This window comes from Falco rusticolus, chromosome 5 (assembly GCF_015220075.1).
Source record: "Falco rusticolus isolate bFalRus1 chromosome 5, bFalRus1.pri, whole genome shotgun sequence".
NCBI lineage: Eukaryota > Metazoa > Chordata > Aves > Falconiformes > Falconidae > Falco > Falco rusticolus.
In genome coordinates this window covers 63,594,003-63,618,974 of record NC_051191.1, presented here as the reverse complement: position 1 = coordinate 63,618,974, position 24,972 = coordinate 63,594,003, and the positions used below count along the sequence as shown (strand labels likewise).

General features: G+C 35.6%; 1 protein-coding gene across 2 annotated transcripts in view; it reads left to right on the top strand.

Annotated features, from left to right (window-relative positions):
- The window catches only part of KDM7A (lysine demethylase 7A), a 70,414-nt gene that overhangs the window by 18,650 nt on the left and 26,792 nt on the right, over positions 1-24,972 (top strand). For both annotated transcript variants that reach the window (XM_037387681.1, XM_037387680.1), the window contains exons 2-9: positions 9,555-9,640; positions 15,774-15,891; positions 17,141-17,301; positions 18,808-18,949; positions 19,234-19,420; positions 20,090-20,252; positions 23,655-23,742; positions 24,476-24,582. In XM_037387681.1, the coding sequence (XP_037243578.1) occupies positions 9,555-9,640; positions 15,774-15,891; positions 17,141-17,301; positions 18,808-18,949; positions 19,234-19,420; positions 20,090-20,252; positions 23,655-23,742; positions 24,476-24,582 (1,052 nt within the window). The remainder of the gene's footprint in view (positions 1-9,554; positions 9,641-15,773; positions 15,892-17,140; positions 17,302-18,807; positions 18,950-19,233; positions 19,421-20,089; positions 20,253-23,654; positions 23,743-24,475; positions 24,583-24,972) is intronic.

Genomic DNA, 24,972 nt, shown 5'->3' with positions numbered 1-24,972 from the left:
GAGTTGAAGATTTTGTGGTTTGGTGTTTTTGGTTTTTGTTTGTTTTTCTTGTCATAGAATCAAGGCAGTGTTGGTTCTGCCTTTAAAACCTCTGTGGTTTGGAGGTATTATTTTTAATGTACTTTTTTTTTTTTTTACTTCTTGTAAGTTTTGGATATTTTTTTTTTCTTTCCTCATTGCTAAGCACGATTAGAATAACCCTGTCGGGGAATTGAAATAAAGCAAATTATGTAAATAGGATGCAATTATTTGTCAGAGCCTTTTACTAGGTTCTGGAATATCTTAGTGGGGAAGACATAAACCTCCATTGGGTTGAACTCTTGAGGAGAAGATAAAAAAGACTTAATGGAAAAACTTTCTTAAAGATGTAGAAATTCTAACCTTTGTTGTCAATGTATAGGGAGATAGTTAATTTCTGTCTTTTCTCTTCCCCTTCCAGTGCCCTCTCTCTTTGAATCAAGTAACTAGTATGTGTATTCTTCTGTGTATGTAAGGCCCATGCTACCTAATGGGAAAACAAAGCTGTTACAGACTTTGCTTTATAACCAGAACTAAAATTCATGTTTGCTGTGGCCAGATAAATTGGGACTCCAGTATTGCTAGAATTACTTGAAATCCAATGTTAATCCTTTTTTCTGCATCAGTGTGGGAACAACAGGATAGCTCTCATTTATTTCAACATGCTTCTAGCAGTTGCAACTCCACTAAGACACAGTGCCTGAAGTAAGATTGGGCTATTGTTTCTCCTCTTCTTTGGTGTGTCAGTCTGGCCATACTGGGAAAATGAATAGAGGAAGATGGGAATCTGAACTGCTACAGAGAATCTTTCTGAATTCCCGAACGGAGTCCTTTGCTTCATATATGAAGGGTTACGGTGATTATTGGGTTTAAAGTGCTAAAAAATTTTCTTCAGGTCAATTTGATGCACTTTCTTTTTTTCTTCTTTCCTATAAATCTTACATCTTGATTCACTTGCTGGTATCATCCTGGTTTCTCTCATAGGTTTCACACTGAAATAAGGCGTTCAGCTATCATTGCTGTTTTTAAAATGAATTTCTCTTTCTGACATGCTGTTTAGTTTTGAAGTCTGCTGTAGTTTTCTCTAAATATTATTTTCCTGATCTTCTTGAGGCAGCCTATTTTACTAAAATGTACACCAAAAGTTCTAGGCTCCTTCAGACCTTCATTTCTGTAATACAATGATTTTAAAAGGACACGGACAAAAATTAATTGTAAATAACTCTTAAAGCATCTTGATGCAATCAGTCTGGTTGGGAAGAATAAGTAGAAATCTCAGTTGGCATAGGAAGGAGGGAGAAATTGGCTGTGTGCTTACTAGATGACACTAAACAGAAGGAATATGTCAGAAGTACTTTGGTAATGTTAACTTGGCCTTGTCAGGAAATCATCATTAGGAAAAGTACTTCTCATAAAACTGCTACACGTAATCCATGATGGTCAATGCTATTATGAAATAAGTTGGACTGTGTGTCTCTTCCTAACGCTCTTACATCGTAGTGAAGAGGTTGTTTGACTTCAGTGTGTATTTTTGCATGTAAAGCTCTTTGGATTTGCTGAGTATGTCCTTCTTTTGACTGCAGTTTGAAAAGTCATTTTACTTTTTTGATTAGATTCCTAATAGTTACATTATATCTTTGTATCAAAAATCAGCTCTCCACACAATCTTTTCATCATCAACGTAGATGACTAGAAGTAAGATTATGCTGATTATACCAAATACTCAGTTGTCAAAGTATTTTGTAAAAGCAATGGTCCTTTCTCTGTTAATTTTTTTCTAGCAATTTCAATAAATTGAACTGACTGTACTTAAAATCCAGATCTTGGAAAAAAGCATATGCTCAGTTCCAAAAACATACCAACTAATTTTCAGACTGGATTAGAATTACAGAGTGGAAGAATTGGTGTACAGATAATGTATGTCAGTATTGTTTCCCTGAGATTTTAGGTACCCTCATGATCACGTTGAACACATGGCTACATCCGAAACTGCAGGTAGAAGGTTTTGTTGTATCTGTAACTGAACATTTGTCATTATGTAACTTCATAGCTTTGTTCCATTGATCATAATTTTCCTATTAGGTTTCTGCTTTTCAGAATCCATTCTGTGGAGTTGAGCTTTCTCTGACAAGATGTCATTAACTGATTTTTTTTTTTTTTTTTTTGTCTGTGCTTTGAGGAGTCTAAAGCACTGTTACCTGAGAAGTCATGTATACTGATTTTCTTTCTCAATGGAAGAACGTGCGTGACTATTGCTATTGAAAGTGTCTTCTGTAAGGACAGCGCTAGTATAGCTATCAAACTTTAGATTTTATTTCTGAAGGTCCAGGAAGTCTGAGTCGTTGGAATGCCCTTTGGAAATCAAAGTAGATCATGTACCTGTTTGTGTGTTTTGTGTTACTGCAATACCTCATTTCAGATAAATGTTACATAATGCAGAAGAAACGGAGTTCAATTACCTTAGAAAGTGTAAATCTATGTAATGAACATTTACATTTTTACTGTGCGATGTAATTGTTAATCTAAAGTAGACTAAGATCTCGTAGGCCTTTGGAAGTGTCAGAAGAGATGCCTCTGAGCAGTCAAGGATCAGAGTTTTATTTGTATTATGCAGCATTGTTATTCTTGAGATTAAGTGCGTTGTAGGATGATGCAATATTGAATAAGCTTGTGTATTTTGAGAGTTGGTCTTACATGTAGTTTTTCTGTCCTTAAGAACTTGGTTGATGGAACCTTTGTGAGTATGTACTAAAGCTGCGTATACTGTTGGGTCACTATCCATATATTCTGTACAAATCTAAAAAATGTGGTGGTTTTTTTTCTGGAGAAAATTGATAGCTCTGAGAGAGGGGTATATTTGCTACAGATAACCATTATTCTGTTTTTCTATTTTTAAAAATATTTTTTAAAAGTGTATTTATGCATGCTATTTGAGTTGTGTTTATGCCAGTCAAAGGTATTTCATTTTGGAAAGTGAATATGGTGGAATCAAAAGCTCAAATATTTTTATGTTGGGTGTTTTTTTCTGTAATTTATTTTAAGGCATCATGGTCTATATCTAGTGTATAGAAATTTGTCGGTTACTTAAAATTATTTAACTGCCAAAGTAAATCCTTGTAAACCTAAACTTACTAGTATTGTGATTCCAGAATTGTTACCATGTTTGTCACAGTAAGACTAAGAGATAGATGGTGGTTCCCTGTACTTTCCTGTGTTTTTTGGTTGGGTGGTTGTGGGTTTTTTTTGTCAGTTTTATTCCTTTGGTGTAACTGCATGTATTTTGAAGAGGGAAAACCAAAAATCTAGCTGGCACTTGAGGTTCAGGTTTTTAAAGCTCACTACACTTATTTTAAGTTTTAGAATTTCCTTCAAATAAACTTCATTGTACAGCTGTTTTTGTGCTACGGGATGGTATGTAGTATGTTAACAGTATTGTCACACTATGACTTTGTCTTTCTATTCCTAATTAAATGTTTTAATATTGTCCCTGAATGAGTGGCAGATGTGGCGATTTGGTTGTGGCAGTGCCATCTTTAGTACTTCCATTGTCTTAACCTGTAAATATATGCCTACTTGGCATCCTTTTCCCACTTGGAAATAATAGACTTGATTAAATGACTAACAAGAATTCCTTAAAATTTGCCGAACTGACTTCCTACCCCATGCTTTTCTCTGCATTCTTGGAATGAAGTAGGAGAAGCTGTTCTTTGCATAACTTGCAAGCTTGCTAATTAATTTTGACAGTAAATGCAATAGTATTTTGTTATGTTCAAATGGATCGGGACTGAAAGTAGCAACTGCAGACCTTGTTATAGGTAAACTGAGAAGTTTGCTGTAATACTCGCCTACTACTTAGTTATTTGCTCACTATATTAATAGACATCTCTCTCAGCTATGATGATTTGAAATTCACTAATAAGGCCTGACACTAGAAAGGCAAGTGCCAGTCTCTTTCTTGTATGTGTGTATTGTTGGCATATGATTGCTGAACAGGCATTTCTTTTCTATTTTTCAGCAATATTTTTTAGAAAGACAGAATCGTGTAGAGATGGAATAACAGAATATTTTAAAGTATTGTGTCTTGAAAAGAACAAGTTATATATTTGGTGAATAACTGCACATAACTGTAACATACACAATTTTATTTATTTTTCATTTATAGGAATCTTATTTTTAAGGTTGCTAAAGCCTATCTGAAAAAGTGAGTTGAGTGGTAGTTAGTATTTTTTCCTTTGGATCAGCTTGTTGAACTGGCTTGTCACGTGGCTCCCTGTTGTTTTTAGATCTGGTGAGAGAAACAATGGAAATGTATAGTCAGACAGTTGGAGGAAGGAGAGTGGGGCTTCTCTTCAGCAGCAACAGCTACACTCTGTGTAGTATGGTGTGAAGTACCCTGCAGGAGTGACTTCTGGTTTTGGACAGTTAAGGCTGTACAGTTACTAGTGAATCTTTGCTGCCTCTAGAATTGACTTACTTGTTTCTTCATCCCTTTTAATACACAGTAGGGGCTCGCTATGTATATATATCTTCTCAGCTGTTCTCTGGATAACTGGAAATTGAAAAAGGATTTTGGGGGTCTGCCCTACGAGGCAATAGGAAACACGCCTATACCCCTAGTAATTGTAGCCCTGCATTTGTAGTAACAGGGAATATGCGCTAATAGCCCTAGTATTTTTCCACTATTCCAGGATTTTTGTTGACTTTTTTCCCCACTGGATGTCAAGACATAGTTTTTTTTCTCCTTTTACGGATAAAGCCTGCAGTGCTTTGAGGCATAGCAAGGAAAGATTGTGGGTGCTGATGCAAGGGTGGACTTGAAGAAGAGGATGCGCTGAATTCCTCTGCAAAAATGGGATAGCAGAGAAAGAAAAAGAATAACCATAGTGTTTATTCAGGGAGAATATGGGGGGATTTTGGAAAATGTATTTTTCAGTAATTTTGTAGCTTGGAAAAGATGCAAGGTATTTTGCCTAATTACACATGCTAGCAAGAGTCCTGAACCTGCATTTTTGCTGTGCAGTGACAACAGAAAAAGTCAGACTGTTCAGGTCAGACTGTGGAAAACCAGGAGGTCTTTGGGCCTGAGCTCCATGTAACAAACTTTAAAAAAACCCAACTTTGCCTTAATTTTAAGCTGTTAATAAATACCTAATTGTGAAACAATATCTATCTGACAATATCCTTTGAAGAAGTAGAAGACATTCCTGTGGTGGCTAGTCATGTTTCTTCACCTGCTACGTTGAGGCCTATAGGTACAAAGTGTCATGCTGGTGTTGAGAGAAGTGGAAACTACTGTGGGAAGCTTCATAAGAAGTATAATTGCATCTAGAAAGAAGAGTCTGTTAGATTGTTTTCCACACGCTACTGAAAAAGATGAAAAAGGAGCTTAAGGAATTGAAGTGATGGGGGGAAAGGAGCAGAAGATGGAATGCAAGAGGATGGCATCTTGTGTATGGCCCAGCTTCTTGACAAATTAACTCATGTTTTCAATGTTGAGGATGATCCATCTGTTTTCTGCAGTCCTTTTATTAGATCGTTGAGAATTGCTTACATTTCTAAATTTTCAAAATTTATATTTTCAGTATGCCTTTTATACAGGAAGTATCAGAAATTTGCTAGTAGGAATATCTTGCCAACAGTTGATAATCTGGCCTGTTAGTTTTTTTTCAGCTGTGACAGTTGGAGAAATGGGCATCCAAACTTTACTCCTCACTTGACTTTTTGTAGTTCTATGTGTGCAATCATTCCCGTTTATACTTGGAATTTTATTTAATGGTAGAGTATATACGCTACTTGTTTTAATAAGATAAATTGCTTCTCAAGTAGTCATGTCCCTTTAAGAACACTGAAAATAAGGCCTTGAATCAAGAGTGCTTTGGAATTTTTTCTTAAACCAGGATTTTTTCAGTCATACCAACAGAGGCAGTTATGCAATCTCTACACATTATGATCATGCTTGATAACATCAGAAGTAGCGAAGAGAAAAAGCCAGACTGGATGGAAAGCAAGCAGGTATTTGATTTGGAAGGTGCAGCAGCCTGCGTGGTGACTGACATGGGTCCAATAGCTGTTCACAACGTCATGCTGCTGTAGGAGAGAAGAGGTGCCAGGTGCCTCAGGCGGCTTACTAATGTACAGCCAGTGCAGTCTTCAGGGATAATGCTTCCTGTAAATGTTTTGGACTTTTGAAAACTCCTTGTGCAAGGCATTTCAGCATAATTGTGAAGTACTTGTTGAATCTGCCATACTGAATTATCTGTACTTGTCTCTTAAATTCTAAACTTATAGCAATACTGCAGTAGAGAGCAGTCTCTGCAGGATTATTTTTTTCCCCTGTGAAAGAAATCTTATTTTTCCTTTACAGAAAAGCAGAGGTCCACAGTATCTATCAGATATGTTAGACAGTCCTCTTCTGATTGATTTGATTTACACTCGCTCCTTTTACATAGCTACAAATGTAATAATGAAATGGAAAGTTGAGACTAAATCAAAACATTTACCTTCTAGTGAGACTTAAATCTGGAGAACAGGTTCCCTGAACTTTGAGTAGCAAGGGATTTCTTCAGTTGCCAGGGATAGGCATGTTCTTGTATATGAAAAAACATAGCACTTCCCTGATTCTTCTGCTACCTTTTGCTGACCTTGCCTTGATATTAGACACCTTGGGCAAGTTGTGAAGGCCTGACCACTCAGAGACTGCTATCTTGGAGTCTATTTTAAACTAGATTTTTCTACCTTGCTGCTGCTTCTAAAACCATTTCAAGTAAAACTGGGCCTGTTCAGGCCTTTCACTTTCATGAACAGAATGAGAGAGGTATTTTTGCAGAGTCTCCTACAGTTGTTGCTTATTATTATTGTATTTCATTTTTTATTTTGTAATACTGTAAACTTTTCACCATTCCTGAGGACTGGTCTACAGCCTCCCTGCGGGAGATGAGCAATTCAGAAAATATGTAGTGCATACTAAAGTAATTTCAACCCAGATGGATGGTAAGGTGAAGGGTAATAATGATATTTCATTCAGGAAAACAATGGTGGGTTGGGAGCACTACCGTATTTGAGTATGTTAATGCTTTCCAGGCCCTCTGCTACCTCTTGGTGACCTTGCTTTGATGTTTGAGGTCTGAAGTTGCACTTACCACACTAATTGATCGCTTGCTAGTAGCCACAGTGATTAATGTCAGATTCATCTATGTACGCTGGAGAAAACAACTCGGGAAAGTGACTTGTGATGTTGCTGTACGTGATTGATATGCTCTGTGGCATCCTTGGCAAGGCTTGTTCTTGCAGGTGCTGGCACTTCATTTGCTTTTTGCATCAGTCAGGTATCTGCTGCTAGGTTCTTCCAACATCTCCCAGTTAGTGTTTTGCCTTTCCAGTTAGGTCTGAGTTTAGAGCATAAATAGTAGCCTCAAAACATTTGCTTTCTTTATTGAATGGCTATTCCCGCTATTCTAATACTATTCCAGTGTTGCCTGCTGTTTCTATACAGGAAATCCCATGTGCCTTCATGAAAGGTTTTGGAATTAATCAAGTCGGAGAAAGTGTTTAGTACTTAACAGAATTTCTGCTTTCTTTTCAGACTATGTTTAACATTCTGTAAGAGACAATAAAATTAACTTTCTTAAACAGAATATGACAAAGAGTTGTCAAAACTGAAGGTATTTTTACTGTACTTTGGTAAAAAGGTCTTACTGTTAGTCAGCAAGATAATCTATCAGGCTGATGATGAACATGTCAGATGATAAACACCAAGAAAAAGGGAAGGGAGTAAGTGAAGTTTTCCCATGGAGCACTGTGTTTCATTGAATAATTGTGCAAACTTGATCAAGATACAGTTGGAACATGAATATCTGTAGCTGTTCAAACCCCAGAAATTTAGTTAAAATAATGGGATTCCTAAGGATGTATAAAACAGCCTTCTCATTTGGGGCTTTTAGAGTGTACATTTAAAAACAGTTTTCTTATAATACATAGGATTCTGAGTCACTCATAAATTCTATAAAAAGAGAGAGAACACAAGCAGAGGGAAATCGGACACGCATTTTTAAAGACTGCTTCTGCCTTCCTTTTTGTTTTTGTGTCAGCTGAATTTTCATGTAATAACAATTGCTCTGGGTCTGATCTTAAAACAGATACTAAATATTGCAAGAACTGTGATGAGCTGAGGCAGCTGAGTTTTGTGTTCAGATTTTAAAATAGTATGTATATAAAGAAGCTATGTAATTTCTAAATTCCATGTGGTATGTAGTGAATGGAGAAGTAGAACCAGCTGAATCAGTTTACAGAGAATTTGGAATGGTGTACTTCTCATTGATAGTTACGCGGGAGATGCTCTTCAATTTGAGATTTGATTTGCTCATTGGTGCGGTTTGAATCCTAGACTTAGTGTGTTGTTTTGGCAGCATGTACTGACACTGGAGTGTGTCAGCAGTTTTGGCACTAGGCTGCTAAGGAAAAGACTTCATCTAGCTGGATCATTTCAAAGCTTCAGTATTCAAGCAGTCATTTGATATGAAATGGGTTACGTGAATGGAGTACTGTTCAAGTTCTCATGTTACTAGAATGCATTGAATGTAAATACCTGATTTTGATGTAAGTCTTCAGTGTTGTAGTCTTGCTTCTGTATTATAAAGTCAAGAATTTTCTAAGTGTCAATGAACTTCGGAGAGAAAGAACTCTGCTGGGTTTCAGATTCTACCAGCAAGTAAGGATTACTTTTTCTTTTGAGAACTTTGTGCAAAAGCACATCTTCTCCAATTAAGTTCTAGTGTTTCAGCTTCTAAGAAAATGTACTTAATTTTGACTTTAAAATTGTGTTATTTAGTTAGATAGCAGTATAGGTGCTTTGTTATGACTGTTACAAAGATCTTCAACTTTAATCCCACTTAGTTTTATCTGGGAAAAAATGTACACTGGGAAAATAGTACATCTCTCAAGTGCTCCTTGAAATACTTGTTGCTTTTTTTAAAATAAAAACAATTCTACGGAGTGCTTTGTGTAGCTTACATAGCCTAGTACTAGTAGTATAAAGATTTCAGGAATAGTATGAAAGTATTCTTCATTGGTTTGTCTTGGGAGGTGGGAGTCAGTAAAGTGCTTTTTGTAGGATAGAAGAAAGAAGAAACAAGAAAAAATTCCATAATTTCTATAAATTGATTTAAATTTTTTTTTTAAATCATACCTTTCGTAACGAGAATTGCTTGAATGATTTTGCATAAAGTTTCCTGTAATTAGGATCAAAGCTGGGGTTGAGGGGTAATGGTTTGTACTGTGAACTTGCTTTAAAAAAAATTGATTCTTGTTTCTTTTTTATGATGTGTGGGTTTTTTTTCTTTTTTTTTTTAATGTTATTCTCTGGTGACAAACAAATTATTACTCAAAATCTATGTGGCATCCCAGTAGTTGAGACAATTTGGTATCTCATTACAATTTTGTAGACTATGCATGTTCTGGTAAAAAGATTTAATTATTTTTTAGTTTGAAAAGTAAATCTGGCATGCATTCTTACTAACATTTAAAAAATATTATTCCAGCTGTGTTGGGGTAGAGGAGCACCATGCTGTTGACATTGATCTATACCATTGTCCCAACTGTGCAATTCTCCATGGACCTTCTCTAAGTAAGTATGGGTTATTAAAATTTTATTTTACACTTTAAGTCTGTTTTATCGCCAGGTAAATTTGAAAAAGACTGTTCAAAAGAATATTCAAGATCTTGTTTATTATTTAGAAGTTACTAGTTCTACATGACTAATTCTGAGCTGATAAAAACCCAAAGAATTCACCCTGAAAGGTTTCTTTATCTGGAGATGCAGATAGAATAAAATATAAGCCACTGTTACACATTAGAGAAGTCAAAGTGCACAGAGCTATAATAAAACAATCTGGACTTGACAGAGAGTGAGAGAATTAAAATCAGGGAATAATTCTTAAAAAAAACCAAACCAAAACAAGAAAAATGCAAAAAATGGCTTAAAGTTCCTGTATTTTAATCATCAAAATTGTAATACTTAGGAAGGCAACTCTGAGAAAACGTGGAAGTTTGCTGTCTTGCCTTTCTTGATGATTGTGGGCTACATGCCGCAACGGTCCAGTGCAACCTGAGAATATGAACTTCCCGTGGGTGTTCTTTCTTCCCCGCCCCATCCCGTTTGCATCCTTGAGAATTACACAGCTCTGAATTTCAGGTTTCAGATTTATAAAGAAGTTTCCACCAAGGTCCTAATGCAATTTTATGAATTGCCAGAAGAGCCTGTGAAACAGAGCAGCAAGAGACACCTTTTCTCTGGTTCTCGGTTCAGTAAATCAATTTGCTGTAGAGATATGCAGTGGAAAGATGGAATAGTTTTTTGTCTTTTTGTAACTACTGAAAGGATACTGCTTTATCCAACTCTCTGGATTTTCCCCCATGACTTCTCAAAAGCAAACAATGTAAAAATGAATGTCACCTTTCCAACAATTAATTAAGTTTCTATGTTCAGACCTGACAGATGTTTATATGCACTGTGTGTCTTTAACCTCCCAGCACTGTCATGGCTGGCTGTGTTTTCTAACATGGGTTTGCTTTGGTTCTTTTTTTCCTTGAAGACCACATAGTAATTTATAGTCAGCTGTGACTTAAATTTAGAATCTTCTCAAAGCTGAATATAATTTAGAAATAAGTTTAAATCCACTGCAATCTCAGTGGTAGTCGTGTGGGGTGTGAACAAAGTGATAAAGCACCACTTATTCATGTAATTGATATATGTTGCATGATATGTATCTAGTACAGTATGTGAGTTCAGGGTTAGCTACTTTTAGGTTAGGGGCTAGAAATTAAGATAAATGCTATTTTAAAATGCTGTTTTACATGCTTGTGGTTTTTAATATTCCAGTTGTCATTTTCAGTTAAAAATCTGCATGTCTTTCCAGTAAATCAGAATACAAATAACAGCCATTTATTTTCCTACCTTTCTGCCTGGTTATTTTGTGGAATAGAGTAAATTCAAAATTTCTTTTCTCTTCTTGATTTGGGAGAACTAGTATGCTTCACCATGATGCCTATGAATAACCTTTCTTGTAATGCAGAGCCTGCTAGCTCTGATGAGCACTCTGTCTCACCTGCAGCAATTTGACAGAGAGATAAGAGTGATTTTTTTTGTGTCTGAAGTCTTTTCAAAAAGACAAAAATCTCTGGTAAAAATTATTCTTATCACTCTTGTTGCCTCAAGTAAGTAGATCATCTAGATTTAGTGGAAGCTTCAGACCTGTCACTTATCATCCTAAGTAGAGGTGATATATCGTAGTATGTCTTCACCTGGAATCTTATTAATTGTTCTCAGCTAAGCTGTCAGAATCAAATCTGTGATAGTTTGTGGTTTGGGCTCTACTTACTTTATATTTAGAGACTGATAATGTCTCATGACTTCAAGTGTTGCAGCAATGCTCCAGAGTGCTTCAATCATATGAAATTATGTATGTAAGTAAAATAAAAAAAAGCATTTTTATTTTCAGCTTTTCATATTCTAAAATCTTTTGTCTAGAGTTTTGAAAAAGACAAAAATGCAGCTGTTTGGTTTAAAGAGGGCAAGTATGGCTGTGATTTCAGCATACACTTGTGTATATAATCCCATCTAATGAAATGATGTAGTGCAAAAAATTTACTAAAAATAGACAAGAAACACATACTTCATACTACCAAATGGATAGTTAATTGCAGTGTCCTACCAAATTAATTATATAAAAGTTCCAATAATGAAAAGAAAGCTGCTGCATAGTTAGATGTAAAGATCAAATTAACCAATCAATTTTTTCTTGTTTTTCAAACAAAAATAAATCCTTTTCTTGATTTGGAAGAGCAACAATTTTATAAGACCTTCAGTAAGCAGCCGTGTGTGTAAAATACTAAATAATTAATCCTAACATCCTAAATAATTAAAAAAACCCTAAGACTGTTTTAAAAAAATCATAAATACACTATTGAGTTTTCTCAGCTTATTGGTTCAGTGTCTTCATATTATATTTTGTTGTTTTCAAAGTTTTCTCAATGATCCGTAAGTCTGAAAATGCTGTTTGCATGAATGCTGGGAGTCAGGTCAGCCACCGGATTCTAGAATCCAGAGCTTAAGAGATCACAATGTGCAGTAAATGTTAACAGGACTGTGTTTGTCAGGAGATTACTGTATTAACCTGGTTTTACCTTCTCAAATTCTGTAAATTCCCTCCCACTTGTTTTTGGGGTTTTTTTGACTGTGGTAGTAATGCCAGTGTTTGGTCTGAGCTGACAATATGAGATGATATACCAGACCTTAGAAGTGGCATTCTAAATTTACTGTGTGCTCCTTAAAGTTTTCCAGTCTTCCTATGCTAACATTTCTCTTACCTTGGTCTCAGAGAATCATCTAGAGGACCACTTCCAAGACTCGGGGCTTCTTTGTACAGATGTACACCTCTTGATGGTCCCCATTTGAAGTCTAGTATGTGACTTCTAAGGCAAACGGGCTAGTAGTGTGAGAAGGCAGGGAACAGTGTATGCCTGAAGGAGGTAAAGTTATTGGTCCATAGTTTTGAACATATAAGGAATGCAATTTAAAAATAGCTTCCTGCTTACTTTTCATGAAAACTTCCAGTATACTCCTCTCCTTTTCTTAGCCCCCCTGCAACTGTGTAGTGTACTTTCAGTGTGTGTATTTTCAGTGTTGTCACAGCAGGTTGTGCCTCAGTTCTCAGGAACAGCAAGGGTGAACACAAGTTTCTTCCACTAGTTTGGAGTGATTGAGAGGGGGAGGTGTTACATGTGCAGTTCAACATGTGTAGGGTTTTTTTGTTCGTTTTGAGCATGAGGATCCATTCACTTAACTTATTTTTCTTGCAATTGTTATTGTAATGTCTTAAGGGGTTATAAAAGTTCTAGAATTAAAAAGATATGTAAGTGGAAAAAGTTCTCATTACTGTTTTCTGTTCTTCAGTGCTCTCTTACAGATGGATGATGTACATTGCCAAGTACTAAGTAAAAGAAGGACTTTTGATTTCTGATGTTTAAATGTTGGAAAGACAAAAAAGACTTTGATTTCTGATTTGTAAATGTTGGAAAGACAGAGTTTTAAAAGTTCATTCTGTGCTATAAAATCTCTTAAGCAGCTGTATCATCTTACAATTTTAATGAGCTATTATAACAGCAGTGAATTTATGAGAAACTACTCTGTTGCAAATTAGTAATAGCCACTAATTTCTTGTATTATTATTTATGACTGAGAAAATAGCTTTGAAAACTTAATAAACCTGGCTTCATTATTTATGAAGTTTTATTGTATTTGAATAGTTGGCTCATTAAGCAAGTTCTTCAGCACTGGTTTTCAGGTTAGCAAGAGAATAAACTGACATTTATAGCTATTTAAATGTCTTCTAAAGGGTACATTTTGTCATGTCTGTAGGAAACAGCTTATCAGTAGGAATAATTATGATTTACATGTAAAGACTATAAGATGTCAATTATTCTGATATAACCAACTGTGTTTTCTGGAGAAGCAGCAAGTTTTTTTTCCTTTTTAGAAACTACTTTTTTTCCCACTTCTTAAGTCCTTAGCTTCCTGTTACTGTTAGCTGTGTTTTCAGTATTGCTAGCACTTTTTCAGACTTTGGGTGCATCATGGTTACGGTAGACTTAAGAATGAGCTCTTCATAAAGTGCAAATTTGTATTTATACAGTGGTTTAGCTGGGTGTTATATTTGCATTGCAGGCTGCATTCTATACATGTGTAAAACACTCATTTGTGTTGACAAGAACAGGAGCTTTTCCCTTTTCTGTACTTCAGCAAATTGTAGAATCACAGAATGCTTGGGGTTGGAAGGGACCTCTGGAGATAATCTAGTCCAGCCCCCCTGCTAAAGCAGGATGTAACTAAATTTATGCTTAATTTTAGTGGTTAAATTATACATTTGGTCTCAGTAAATCTCCTTGGGGCAGTGTTCCAGTAGCAGCTATCTAATGCTTTGGAGCAGAATTTGGCTTTTTTAGGAAAAACTGAAATGCAACCTAAAAATTGCCATACCCTTAGTATGCTTCTTACAGTGGTAAATATGCTGGTGAGTAGAAAGGTGGCAAGTTCAGCACTGTTGGAGTTTCTTTCCCAGATGATGAGGCGGTAGTCCTTTTTTTCTGAGGCACCTCTTGGGAATTTAATAAGGCTTCTCAGCCTGTTGAATGTTTGAGTACAAGAGATACAGGCTTGTTTGTATAGAAAGTGCTCAAAAATGCATTTTGCTAAGAAAGAGATAGGTGATACAGCTGAGGGCTTCTTTTCAAAGCAGTAAGCTTGGGTTCTTTGTAAACGAAGATACAAAATGAGTGGTTGATGAAGATTAATTAATGAAATATCCATTATGAAATAATTTGTCATGAAATAATGAAAACTTGAAGACAGGCAGTAAGTTCACCATGATAGCATAAGTAATTTTGTCCTCTGCTTCACTGAAGACTAAAAAATTCAACTGGGGTGGCTGCTTACAGCTTACAATGTTCTAAAATACAGCCTTTCAATATATAAAGGGTGCTTGTAAGAAAGAAGACGACTTTTAGTGAGGCCTATAGTGACAGGATAAAGGGCAGTGGTTTTAAACTGAAAGAGTGTAGGCTTAGGTTGGATATACGGAAGAATTTTTTTGCAATGAGGGTGGTGAGACAGGAACAGGTTGCCCAGAGAAACTGTGCATGCCTTGTCACTGGAAGTGTTCAAGACCAGGTTGGATGGGGCTTTGAGCAACTATGTCTACTGAAGGATGTCCCTGCCCCTGCGGGGGGTTTGGACTAGGTGCTCTTGAAAAGTCCCTTCCAATCCAAACCATTCTATGATTCTATAAAAATAGTGTTGTTTTTCTCATTTGTGTATCTGTCATTTGTCATGGGGATAACCAATACAACAGTTTGTATGAGAATGTCTAGTTTTTCATTTTCCTCAGCCCTTTAAGTATAGGGAACTGTTACAAATGAAATTTAATCTCTATTGAACAATCAGTTTGATTCCCAAAATTGTAATAAAACGTTAATTTATCCTTTGTTCTTTATTAGTTTGTTTTAACAGCACATTAAAGCTTCAAACCACTCAGAAGTTGATTGTTTTGGGGTGCAATGCTTGTATTTATGTGTGTTGTTCTTGTATAGTAAAGGTCAAAACTGTGTAAAACATTTTATGCCTAAAACTGTTATGGAGATGCGAGCAGTTGATAAAAGAAAGGTGGCTTGGTTTTAAACAGCATATGGTAGTGAGTAATAGTAATATTATCAGACTGGATGCAGCTATGCTTGTATGGTGAGATAGCACAATGGGATTAGGTCCTGTTAATTCTGTGTTGATACATAAAATTAAGTCCATGGGTCTTGAAGAGGTACAATTCTTCTCTTAACTGGAAAAAAAAAAAAGAAAGGTCTAAGCTTTAGTAAAGTAAAGTTCTATTTCTAGTTTTGTGGCTGACTTAAGTTTGGACAGCTTTCAGGCTGCTGCTTTTTATCTGTGCTGCACTGGATATGGAGTCTTAAATCGTGTATAATGTGCTCTGAGGTTCTCACACAGAAGGAGCTATAGAAGTATAGAGGATCACTGTCAGGTGTCCTGACGATTCATTTGTGCAGATAGGTAGTGTGCCACCTGCATAAGCAATATGGTTTGTTAATCATAGTAATGTAATTGAGGCATGTCTGGCTCACTGATAGGATAACTGCTGATCTGAACCATCTGATTTAACTAATTCAAAGTTCAATCTTTCTGAAACTTGTAGTGAAGAAGAGGAGGAACTGGCACAGACATGACTACACAGAGTTGGACGATGGTTCCAAACCAGTGCAGGCAGGAACACGGACCTTTGTTAAACAGCTGCGGGCTCGCTCTTTCCCAAGGTACAGAAGCTTACTTACACATTTCAGTGGAAAAAGTAGAGAAGAGGTGTTGGCCGAGTGTGTATCAGGGGCAGTAGCATGAGTGGTTGGTTTTTGTGTTTCTTTTTTGTGCCTAAACTGTCAGAATATTCTGTCTGACAATGAATAGTCCTCAGTTCCATTACAAATAACATAGATCATTTACATGAGTGTCATGGTTTAACCCCAGTCAGAAACTAAGTACTATGCAGCTGCTGACTCACTTCATAACCCCCCACCTGCCACCACCGAGAGATGGGGAGGAGAATTGGAAAGGAACGTATAACTTGAGGACTGAGATAAGAACAGCTTAATAATTAAAATAGGAGGCAAAAAAGCCCCAAACCCAAAATTATGATAACAACAGTTATAATGAAAAGGAGGGAGAAAGGGCGAGGAATGAAATCCAAAGGGAAGGGAGAAAAAACAAGTGATACACAATACAATTGCTCACCACCCACTGATCCATGCCCAGCCAGTCCAGGCCCTGACCAACTCCCTCCAGTTTATATCCTGAGGATGATATTCTATGGTATGGATCTCTTTGCCAGGGTCAGCTGGCCTGGCTGTGTCCCCTCCTAACCTCTTGTGCCCCACCAGCCTTCTTGATGGCAAGACCTGTGAGACTGGAAAGTCATTGACTTAGTATAAATGTTACAAAGCAACAACTAAAACCATCAGTGCGCTGTTAACATTGTTCTTACACCATATCCAAAACACAGCACTGCACCAGCTGCTAAAAAGAAATTAACTCTATCCCAGCTGAAACCAGGACAGTGAACTGGTAGTCTAACCATTCTCACATGCTTTAGAGGAAAATGGAGAAACATCGTTGCACTTACACCCTGAGCTGTTTGTGATTGTGATTGACTATCTTACTGAAACATAATGACTTACAATTCTTTAAAGGAGCTTGTTGTTGTTACCAGACTGTACTTTAATGCCTTCTCTGAGAATTCCTTTTCCCCATCCTATTAAATTACTATGTTCAGTCATATAGAAAGACTATTGAGTTCCCAGGTTATGCATGGCAGTAAACATTTCCTTGCTGGTCTAGGACATTTTCATTGTTTTTTCGTTAAAAGCTTAATATAATAGTACTGAGTCCACTTCTTTTGGATTCAAATGTAGCCATTCCCATCAGTCCTCCCACAAACTGTGATATAATTTTTTTTCTAGTAGTGCTTGGCGGATACTTTTCTGCTAATATTCCATTATTTCCTTCCACCAGTGCTGATGAAGTAATTTTAAAAATGCATGGAAGCCAGTTGACACAAAGATACTTGGAGAAACATGGGTTTGATGTTCCCATTATGGTTCCTAAATTAGATGGTCTGGGGCTCAGACTTCCTCCGCCAACTTTCTCCGTTTTAGATGTGGAACGCTATGTAGGTAAGAGTCACTCTGGAGTACTTACAAATGATCCTATCTGTAAATTAAAATAAATGTTTGCATGATTGTAAGAGCTTCCAGGGTTTTAAATATATATACTAAATTGAAGACTAGCAGAGAGGAATGTTCAAGCTATGGTTTTGGTTGGGTTTTGTTGTTGGTGTGTGGTTTTTTTGTTGGTTTTTTTTTTTTTTTTTTTTTTTTTACTTTCTCCTTTTTCATTGTGTGGTAGATACTTGGTAGGAGTACAGTGTTTGGCCTTGTCTGTATTCTTTTGATAACCTAATATAATGATGTGTGCTGAAAGGTGGCATCATAAAATGTTGATGGACAGAAAACCTACTGACTATAGGAAATACGTAGTGTATGGAATGTTGTTACCATTATGATGATTAGAAAAGTAATGTGTTCTGCTTTAAAGTGCAATTATAATATTGTTACTTCCAAATATTTTCATTTGTAATACTGCCTCTTCAGATTTAGAGAGACTTGATCTTCTAATTCTCATACATATATTTTGACCTGCCAGGTTCTCTAGTTTAGGGAAGAAATTGGAATGTCACAGATTTACCTTTCTGTTATTGAAGAAAACTGTATAAGTACTATTCTAACTGGAATTTTATCAAGATGATACTAACTTGTAATTTTAGAGTAATCACATTTATAATGTACATCTAGATACGTTTCAGCATTCCACAATTAATTGTCAAATTGTCGAACCGTTGTATAACTAAATGGATGTAAAACAATTATTACAATGTTGCTGTTAATCCTTTCTCTCGGCTAAAGGTTGCTTCTTGCTTGTGTAGTTCTGCAATGTATCATTTAAATATCACATCTTTTACAACCAATCCTTGTTGTCTTCAGATCTGAAGGACACTCATGACCATTCAATGAAGCTACTGTGCTATAAAGTTAACACGTATATATTAGGGGGGTAGGGATGGGCTTGTAAAATGTTTACAAAGGAATACCTGCACAGTTTTTAATGTTAATAACTTACAATTATGGCACAAGTTTAGTCCAGTTTGCTAATAATTACAAGCTGTGAGCAATAGGATTTATTATTTGTGAAGAATTCTCAGTGGTCCTTCTGTTAAATATTCAAGTGCTGTAGCGATGATTAATAGGAAGAGTGAGGAATAGATCTTCCTTAATAACTTTCTCTATGCTAGTCTTTCCAACTGAAGCTACACACTCCATTTTTTTTAAACCATTTGCAGTCATTCTGTACTGCTCTTTTTCTTTTTGGTTAACCACAGGAAAGAGGATTTATTTTTAGTGTTTTCAGTTCTGTCCTTAGCTGATTATAGCAATTAAAGTTAGACCTAATAAAAAGTTCATTTATACTGATCTGTCCCTGTTCCAAGAGAATACTGATGGTAGTGGAGTTTTTGAGCATAAATGTTTTGATAAAGGTAGGAAAAAAGTTAAATTTCTCTTAAATACCTTAATTGGCTGGTTTTATCTGTGATAGGTTTAAGAAAATCATCCTATTTTTCGCAGGTGGCGACAAAGTGATAGATGTAATAGATGTAGCAAGACAAGCAGACAGTAAAATGAAGCTCCATAATTATATTAAATATTTCACAAATCCTGACCGACCAAAAGTATTGAATGTGATCAGCCTGGAATTCTCGGACACAAAGTGAGTATTGATTTCAATTCCTTAAATGTAGGAAGTGGTTTTTACTAAGCTGAACAATATTTGTAGGAACATAATGTCTGTAGCGGGAAAGATAGGAGACTGTGTATTTTATATAGACAGCTACTGTGATGTAAAGTGGGTATAAAACATTTTTATTAATTCATAAATAATAACTTTGTAGGAAACAAATTTAAAGCTGTCATTTAAAAAGAGGTGTGCTTACTCATGATAATGGTTATTTTCTTGTGTGTTTGTGTTTGGTTTTGGTTTTTTTTTTTATAAAGGATGTCTGAATTAGTGGAAGTACCAGATATTGCCAGAAAGCTTTCATGGGTGGAAAATTATTGGCCAGATGATTCCGTCTTCCCTAAGCCTTTTGTTCAGAAGTATTGTTTGATGGGTGTCCAGGACAGCTATACCGATTTTCATATCGATTTTGGAGGAACGTCAGTTTGGTACCATGTTCTCTGGGTATGAAGGCTTCTTGATTTATGACTATGCAAAACAAAGTTTATTCAGTGTGCTGCCTTCTTCCGTGGCATTATCACCTGTATGGCATTCTGTGTTTAAAAAGCTGGGGGAAGAACTTGAAAGTCGATTACTGATTGTTGGTGTTGCATTTTTATGCTTTTATTTTAGCATGCTGTTGGTAACTTCTAGACTATAATTGATTGGCTGATCATTTTAGTAGACTGGTAGGTGATATAGTGATGTTTTAGTATGGAAAAAAATGAATGAATGAAAATCGTTGACAGACTCAACTTTTTTATTCTCACAAACTTTGACCATATATACATCATAGAAGAGGCAATTTGATTTTATATTTTCTCATTTGGCATGTGTGCACGTATCCATAAATTGTTTATAAAAGTTGGAATTTTTTATGCTCCAGTGAAAAGTTCTGGTTGTTTGGTTTGTTTCTTTTACATCGCAAGACACCAACAGGTTCGTGTACTGTTGACTAAGCTTTTGGTGGATTACAACTGTGAAATACTTGGGGCTGGGAAGCCCTAACATTCCACAGTGCACGTATGGAATTCTTAGCATTTAGATTCATCTGTTACTTCATTTAGGAGTGGCTCAGAGGTTGTAGTATGCCTACAGGAGGGCATTCATTTATTTGATTTTTTCGTTTAATAGGGTGAGAAGATATTCTATTTGATCAAGCCCACGGATGAAAATTTGGCTCTGTATGAGTCTTGGAGTTCCTCTGTAACCCAGAGTGAAGTATATTTTGGGGACAAAGTTGACAAATGTTACAAATGTGTTGTGAAGCAAGGACACACTTTATTTGTTCCAACAGGTAAGATTTTTACCCTTACTACTAGGACTTAAGATGCTTAATTACCAGGAGTTAAGGGTATCCTAAAATGATTGTGTTACCAGCATTTGGTTTCTTCTAAAGTTTTGGATAAAAGAGAATAATAAATTCAGAAATTTACATTTTTTTCAAAACAAGTACTTAGCTTTTTAGATTGCCTGGCAGTAATACCAGTTATTAGGGAAAGAAAGGGTGTTTGTTAAACAGTTTTAAGATAACAAATAAAAACTTAATTTGGATATCAGGGAAATAGTTCCAATTCATAGAACACGCATTTTTCACCATTTGATAGAGATCCAGACTAAATTCTTATCTTAATTGTATAATACAGCTTTGTTTTTACAGCTTTTGAATATTGTAAGACCTATTAGGCAAAATTATTACAAGAACATGTAAACTTCTTATGCTGTAGGCTAGAGGATGTAAAATAAGTCGGGTGGTTTTTTTTTGTTTTTCTTTTTTTTCCTTTTTTGTCTTCTGTCAGCAGGAACATCTAAACTGGGTGGAGCCAGTGGAGACTCTGAATCAAAATGAAAGTGTCCCTAAATAAAGCTGAAGAATACATAATTTAATTCAAATGTTAATTCCTTTTATTAAAAATAAAAGGATACCTGTATATATGGTTTATGAAACTGTAGAGTTCATAAATGCATTTCAGCAGCTTCCTTTAAAAATGATGCAGAGGCATGGTCTTTTCTGGTTTTCTTTAACATTTCTTTTAACTGTCACCTAATAGCATCTGATAACTTACAGGACATTTTTAAGAAAAAGAAACACCAAAACAATTAAACCCACAAAAATCCTCCAAACAAAGCACACCACCCCCACACCTCCAAACTCCCAAATACCATAAACTTTGAAGTCTTTAATAAACAAAGCATATTTTGCCAATGAAGGGAGTGCCAGTTAGTTTCTTGTATTTTCACTTATCCAGCTCATCCATATAAATACTTTTTACTATTTTATTACTAAAGATTTGTACGGGTACTAGCTTCCTTTTTTTGGGGGGGAGGAAGCTTTAAATACATGGAGAAAGAAAAGGGTGCACAGTACTGCTTCTGGAATAGGCCTCAAAGAAATATGGTCAGTACCTTAATCTGTCCTATGTAACTATAACTTCCTAGTTAGACTACTACATTTTTCGTGTAGCTCTGTTCTCTATTTGTGGGGTTTGGTGTTTACTGTTCTAGTTCATGGCTTGTGAAGAATAAATACTACATGGTGAGGAGCTATATTTGCACTAAACATTCCTGAACATCCAGAGCTTTTAAAAAACATGTGTTTTTGGCAAGAGATTACATTAATTTTCCATTTATCTAAGTGTGAAGTCATACATCTATGAACAAAGAATGCAGAATTACAGAACGAAGAACTTCAATGTGACCCACAGATCTCTGAAAATAGTTCCTGCTTCCCAAGTAATCAGATGAATCTGGGCTTTCACTACAATGTCACCCAAAAGAAAAGTATTATAACATTTTCTAATGTATATGTGTATTTGTCTGTGTGTACATATACATGTGTATATGTACACACACATAAATATTTATATATGTATGTTGGAGTATAGTGTAAGAACCAATAAATTAAACTAAGTTTCAAGACAGGCGTTTAAAAAATGGGTAATTCTGTAAGACAAATTAAAGGCTTTAAAAAAACCCTTGTATCTACTGAAAATCACTTTTGCTGTTCCTGCTTGTGCTGATGCTAGTGCATGTAATAATTATTTTATGATCTCTGAAATACATTCAGAGTAGATTTCTGATTTAAAATCAGTCTTGCATGTAGATGAATAGCACCTACTGGGAGGCTCTTGAGAGTTATTTAAATATTATTCAAGATACTCTGTGTGGTCTACACCAACTTTTTGCCTTGTTACATAGATCTTGATTAAAACTACAGCATAAAAATAGCAAGTAGGAATGTAAAAAAATTAAATCCTTTAGTTGATGCAGGTATGCCATAAAAATCCTTGGTGTTTAAGCAATAGTGATGAGGTTTTGTTGTCAGTTTTGTCAGTGTCTGGGGATATGTCTGTTTAAAGAATTGAAATACATACGTTCTTTGGAGAGTCAGAGGTATTAATCTACTGTGATGATGGTAAGAGTGTGAAAAACTGAAACCATATTGACAAGTGCAAAGTGCAGCTGGTAATACAAGGCAATCTTCATTGCACAGAACTTCTCAAAGAACAGAAGTAAAACTGAACAATGTATAAAATTAAAAACCCTTTATACTGCATGCAGCATCGTATTATACATTCTCTCATATACCATTGTGTAGCTTCCCTCCAAGTAGGCATGTTGCTTAGTCAGCATAGTTGCTAGGTTTCGGATCTTTTAACATGTGTTACCACAAAAACTCACTCAAACTGGTTGTTCTTAACTGAATTAGGGCATGGATTTAATGGTAGTTTGCAATACATATTTTTTTATGATTTGGTCTGATCTTGCTTCAAGCTGGGGAGCTTCCTGTGTTTGTACCTCTTGCCCTACGTTCAGTCAAACTATGAAGTAATCTGCAAATGTATGGTCAACTCATCTTTTTTTAAAAGATCATCTGTATGCATGCAAAACCAGAAAAAAAAATCTTGAAAGAAGAAACTCTGTTTGTAGTCTAATTATGTTAAGGCTGCACGATATAAGCTTCCCAATTAAAAACAGTTACCTTTAAAGTTAATAGCTTAAGTTCTTTTGTGTACTTACTTGAAATTATCCAGTAGTAACCAGTTAATTGATAGCATAATGTTGGCTGTGCTTTGCCATAACGAATAGTGGAATTCACAAGGACAATATTTCAATTATGTGACAAATTTATATAGTCAGAGTGCCTAGACCAGGTTTTAAACAGATGATAATTTGGCTGGAATTAGGATGACTGTGTTTAGGGTAATTTATGGAACATATCTGAATTCTTATTTGAGTAACTTCGGTATTGTTAACTGACTTTTATGTTGTGCAAACAGCTCAGTTACTGTAAGCAACGTGTAAGTATTGAAAGGATTATAATTTCTGGTTTATGACATGACTTTTGTTCAATATATTTTTCCTTTCCTGACTAACTTATTTTTGTTCATTGGAGGGAAAACTTTTGGGAATTTTTACTTGAAAAATAACTAGCAATCTTACATCCAGCCCACCCTCTCCCACTCACCCCCCACCATGAAAAATGTCTTAGCTTCTTCAGAAAACTATAGTTGCACTAGATTTCTTAAACACTGTAATGTTCATGTTGTTAAAATTTAGATTACTTGTTTCTAGCACAGAATAAAAATTTGTTTGCTTTTTTGTTTCTGGGTACAGCATTTTTACTTATATAAGTATTTAAAAACAATCTTAGAATAATTTATATGTATGTATTAAGTTTCCGAATCTGTCATTTCAGGCTGGATTCATGCTGTGCTCACATCTCAGGATTGTATGGCTTTTGGAGGAAACTTTTTGCACAACCTCAATATTGGCATGCAGCTCAGGTTAGTCTCAGCTCTTCCTATACCTTTTCCTCGGTTAAGTAGGATATTCTTCAATAGATATTTTTCTTCATGCTCTTAACCAGGATCAAATCAGTACAGGCTCTCAAATAGACAATAGTGGCATTTTCAATTAGAATGCATCAAGCACATACTCTTACTTCACTTCTGCAAAGTTTGTTTCAAAAGCAAAATGAAGGGTATGCAAGAATTTAAATGAATTGGGGGGGAAAAACCCCACAAAAAAACTCCCCTTGGAGATTAGTATAAGTGACTAAAACAAAACTAAGCAAGCCCAGGTGTGCAACACTTGAGTTTTGAAATGAGCCTCCTCAAGTCAGCATTGCTCTAAGGGCAGCTGTATTTAGTTTTTGTCCAAGATGTGGAGCTGTCTTCTAAACATATTGTTTTTATTTATTACAGTGGAATCCTGATAAAATTCCATCTGTTAAAAGATCACACATTGGGTTTGTATCCTAGTTTTATGAAGTCCAACTTTATTCTTAGAAGTGCCGCAGTCAAACTTGATAAGGTCAGAGCCTGGATGAGACCAGAGTTCAGTCTTGTCTGTGGTCTTGTTGGGATTTAACTATGTGGTACTTGACTTCTTTTATTTATCATGGCCATGGTTATGTTATTTTATTTTGGACATTGTGTAAATTTGAATGATTACGTAGTTGAATAATGAATGTCACAATTAAAACATTAATGTTGTGTAATATTTCTATTTAATCAGGTGTTATGAAATGGAGAAGAGGCTAAAAACCCCAGATCTTTTCAAATTCCCTTTCTTTGAAGCCATCTGTTGGTTTGTCGCCAAAAACTTACTGGAAACATTGAAAGGTAATCCTTGTTTTATTTTAAGAGATACACATGTATCTGCTTTCATTTATTTATTTTTTCTCTTCATTGATAATGGAGAAAATTTATACTGCTGTTGTATGAACAGATGAAATTTTTTAAGCTGGAAAACTAGACTTGAATTCCTATTCCTTTTTTTTTTTTTTTTCTTTCAAATGTCACATTATTCTTTTAACTAAATTTTAGTGAATACTACACTATGACAGTTCTAGATCCAGCAATTTTTGGTTTTAGTAAATGATCTTTCTGAAAACTACTTCAGTGATCAAAGGCTTTTAGGGTGACTTGCACTGTGGAAATCTTGGTGCACTTGGTGGTGCATGTAACCAGCACTTTGTAGCATGCTGCTGGAACCTTTGAACTATTTTATTA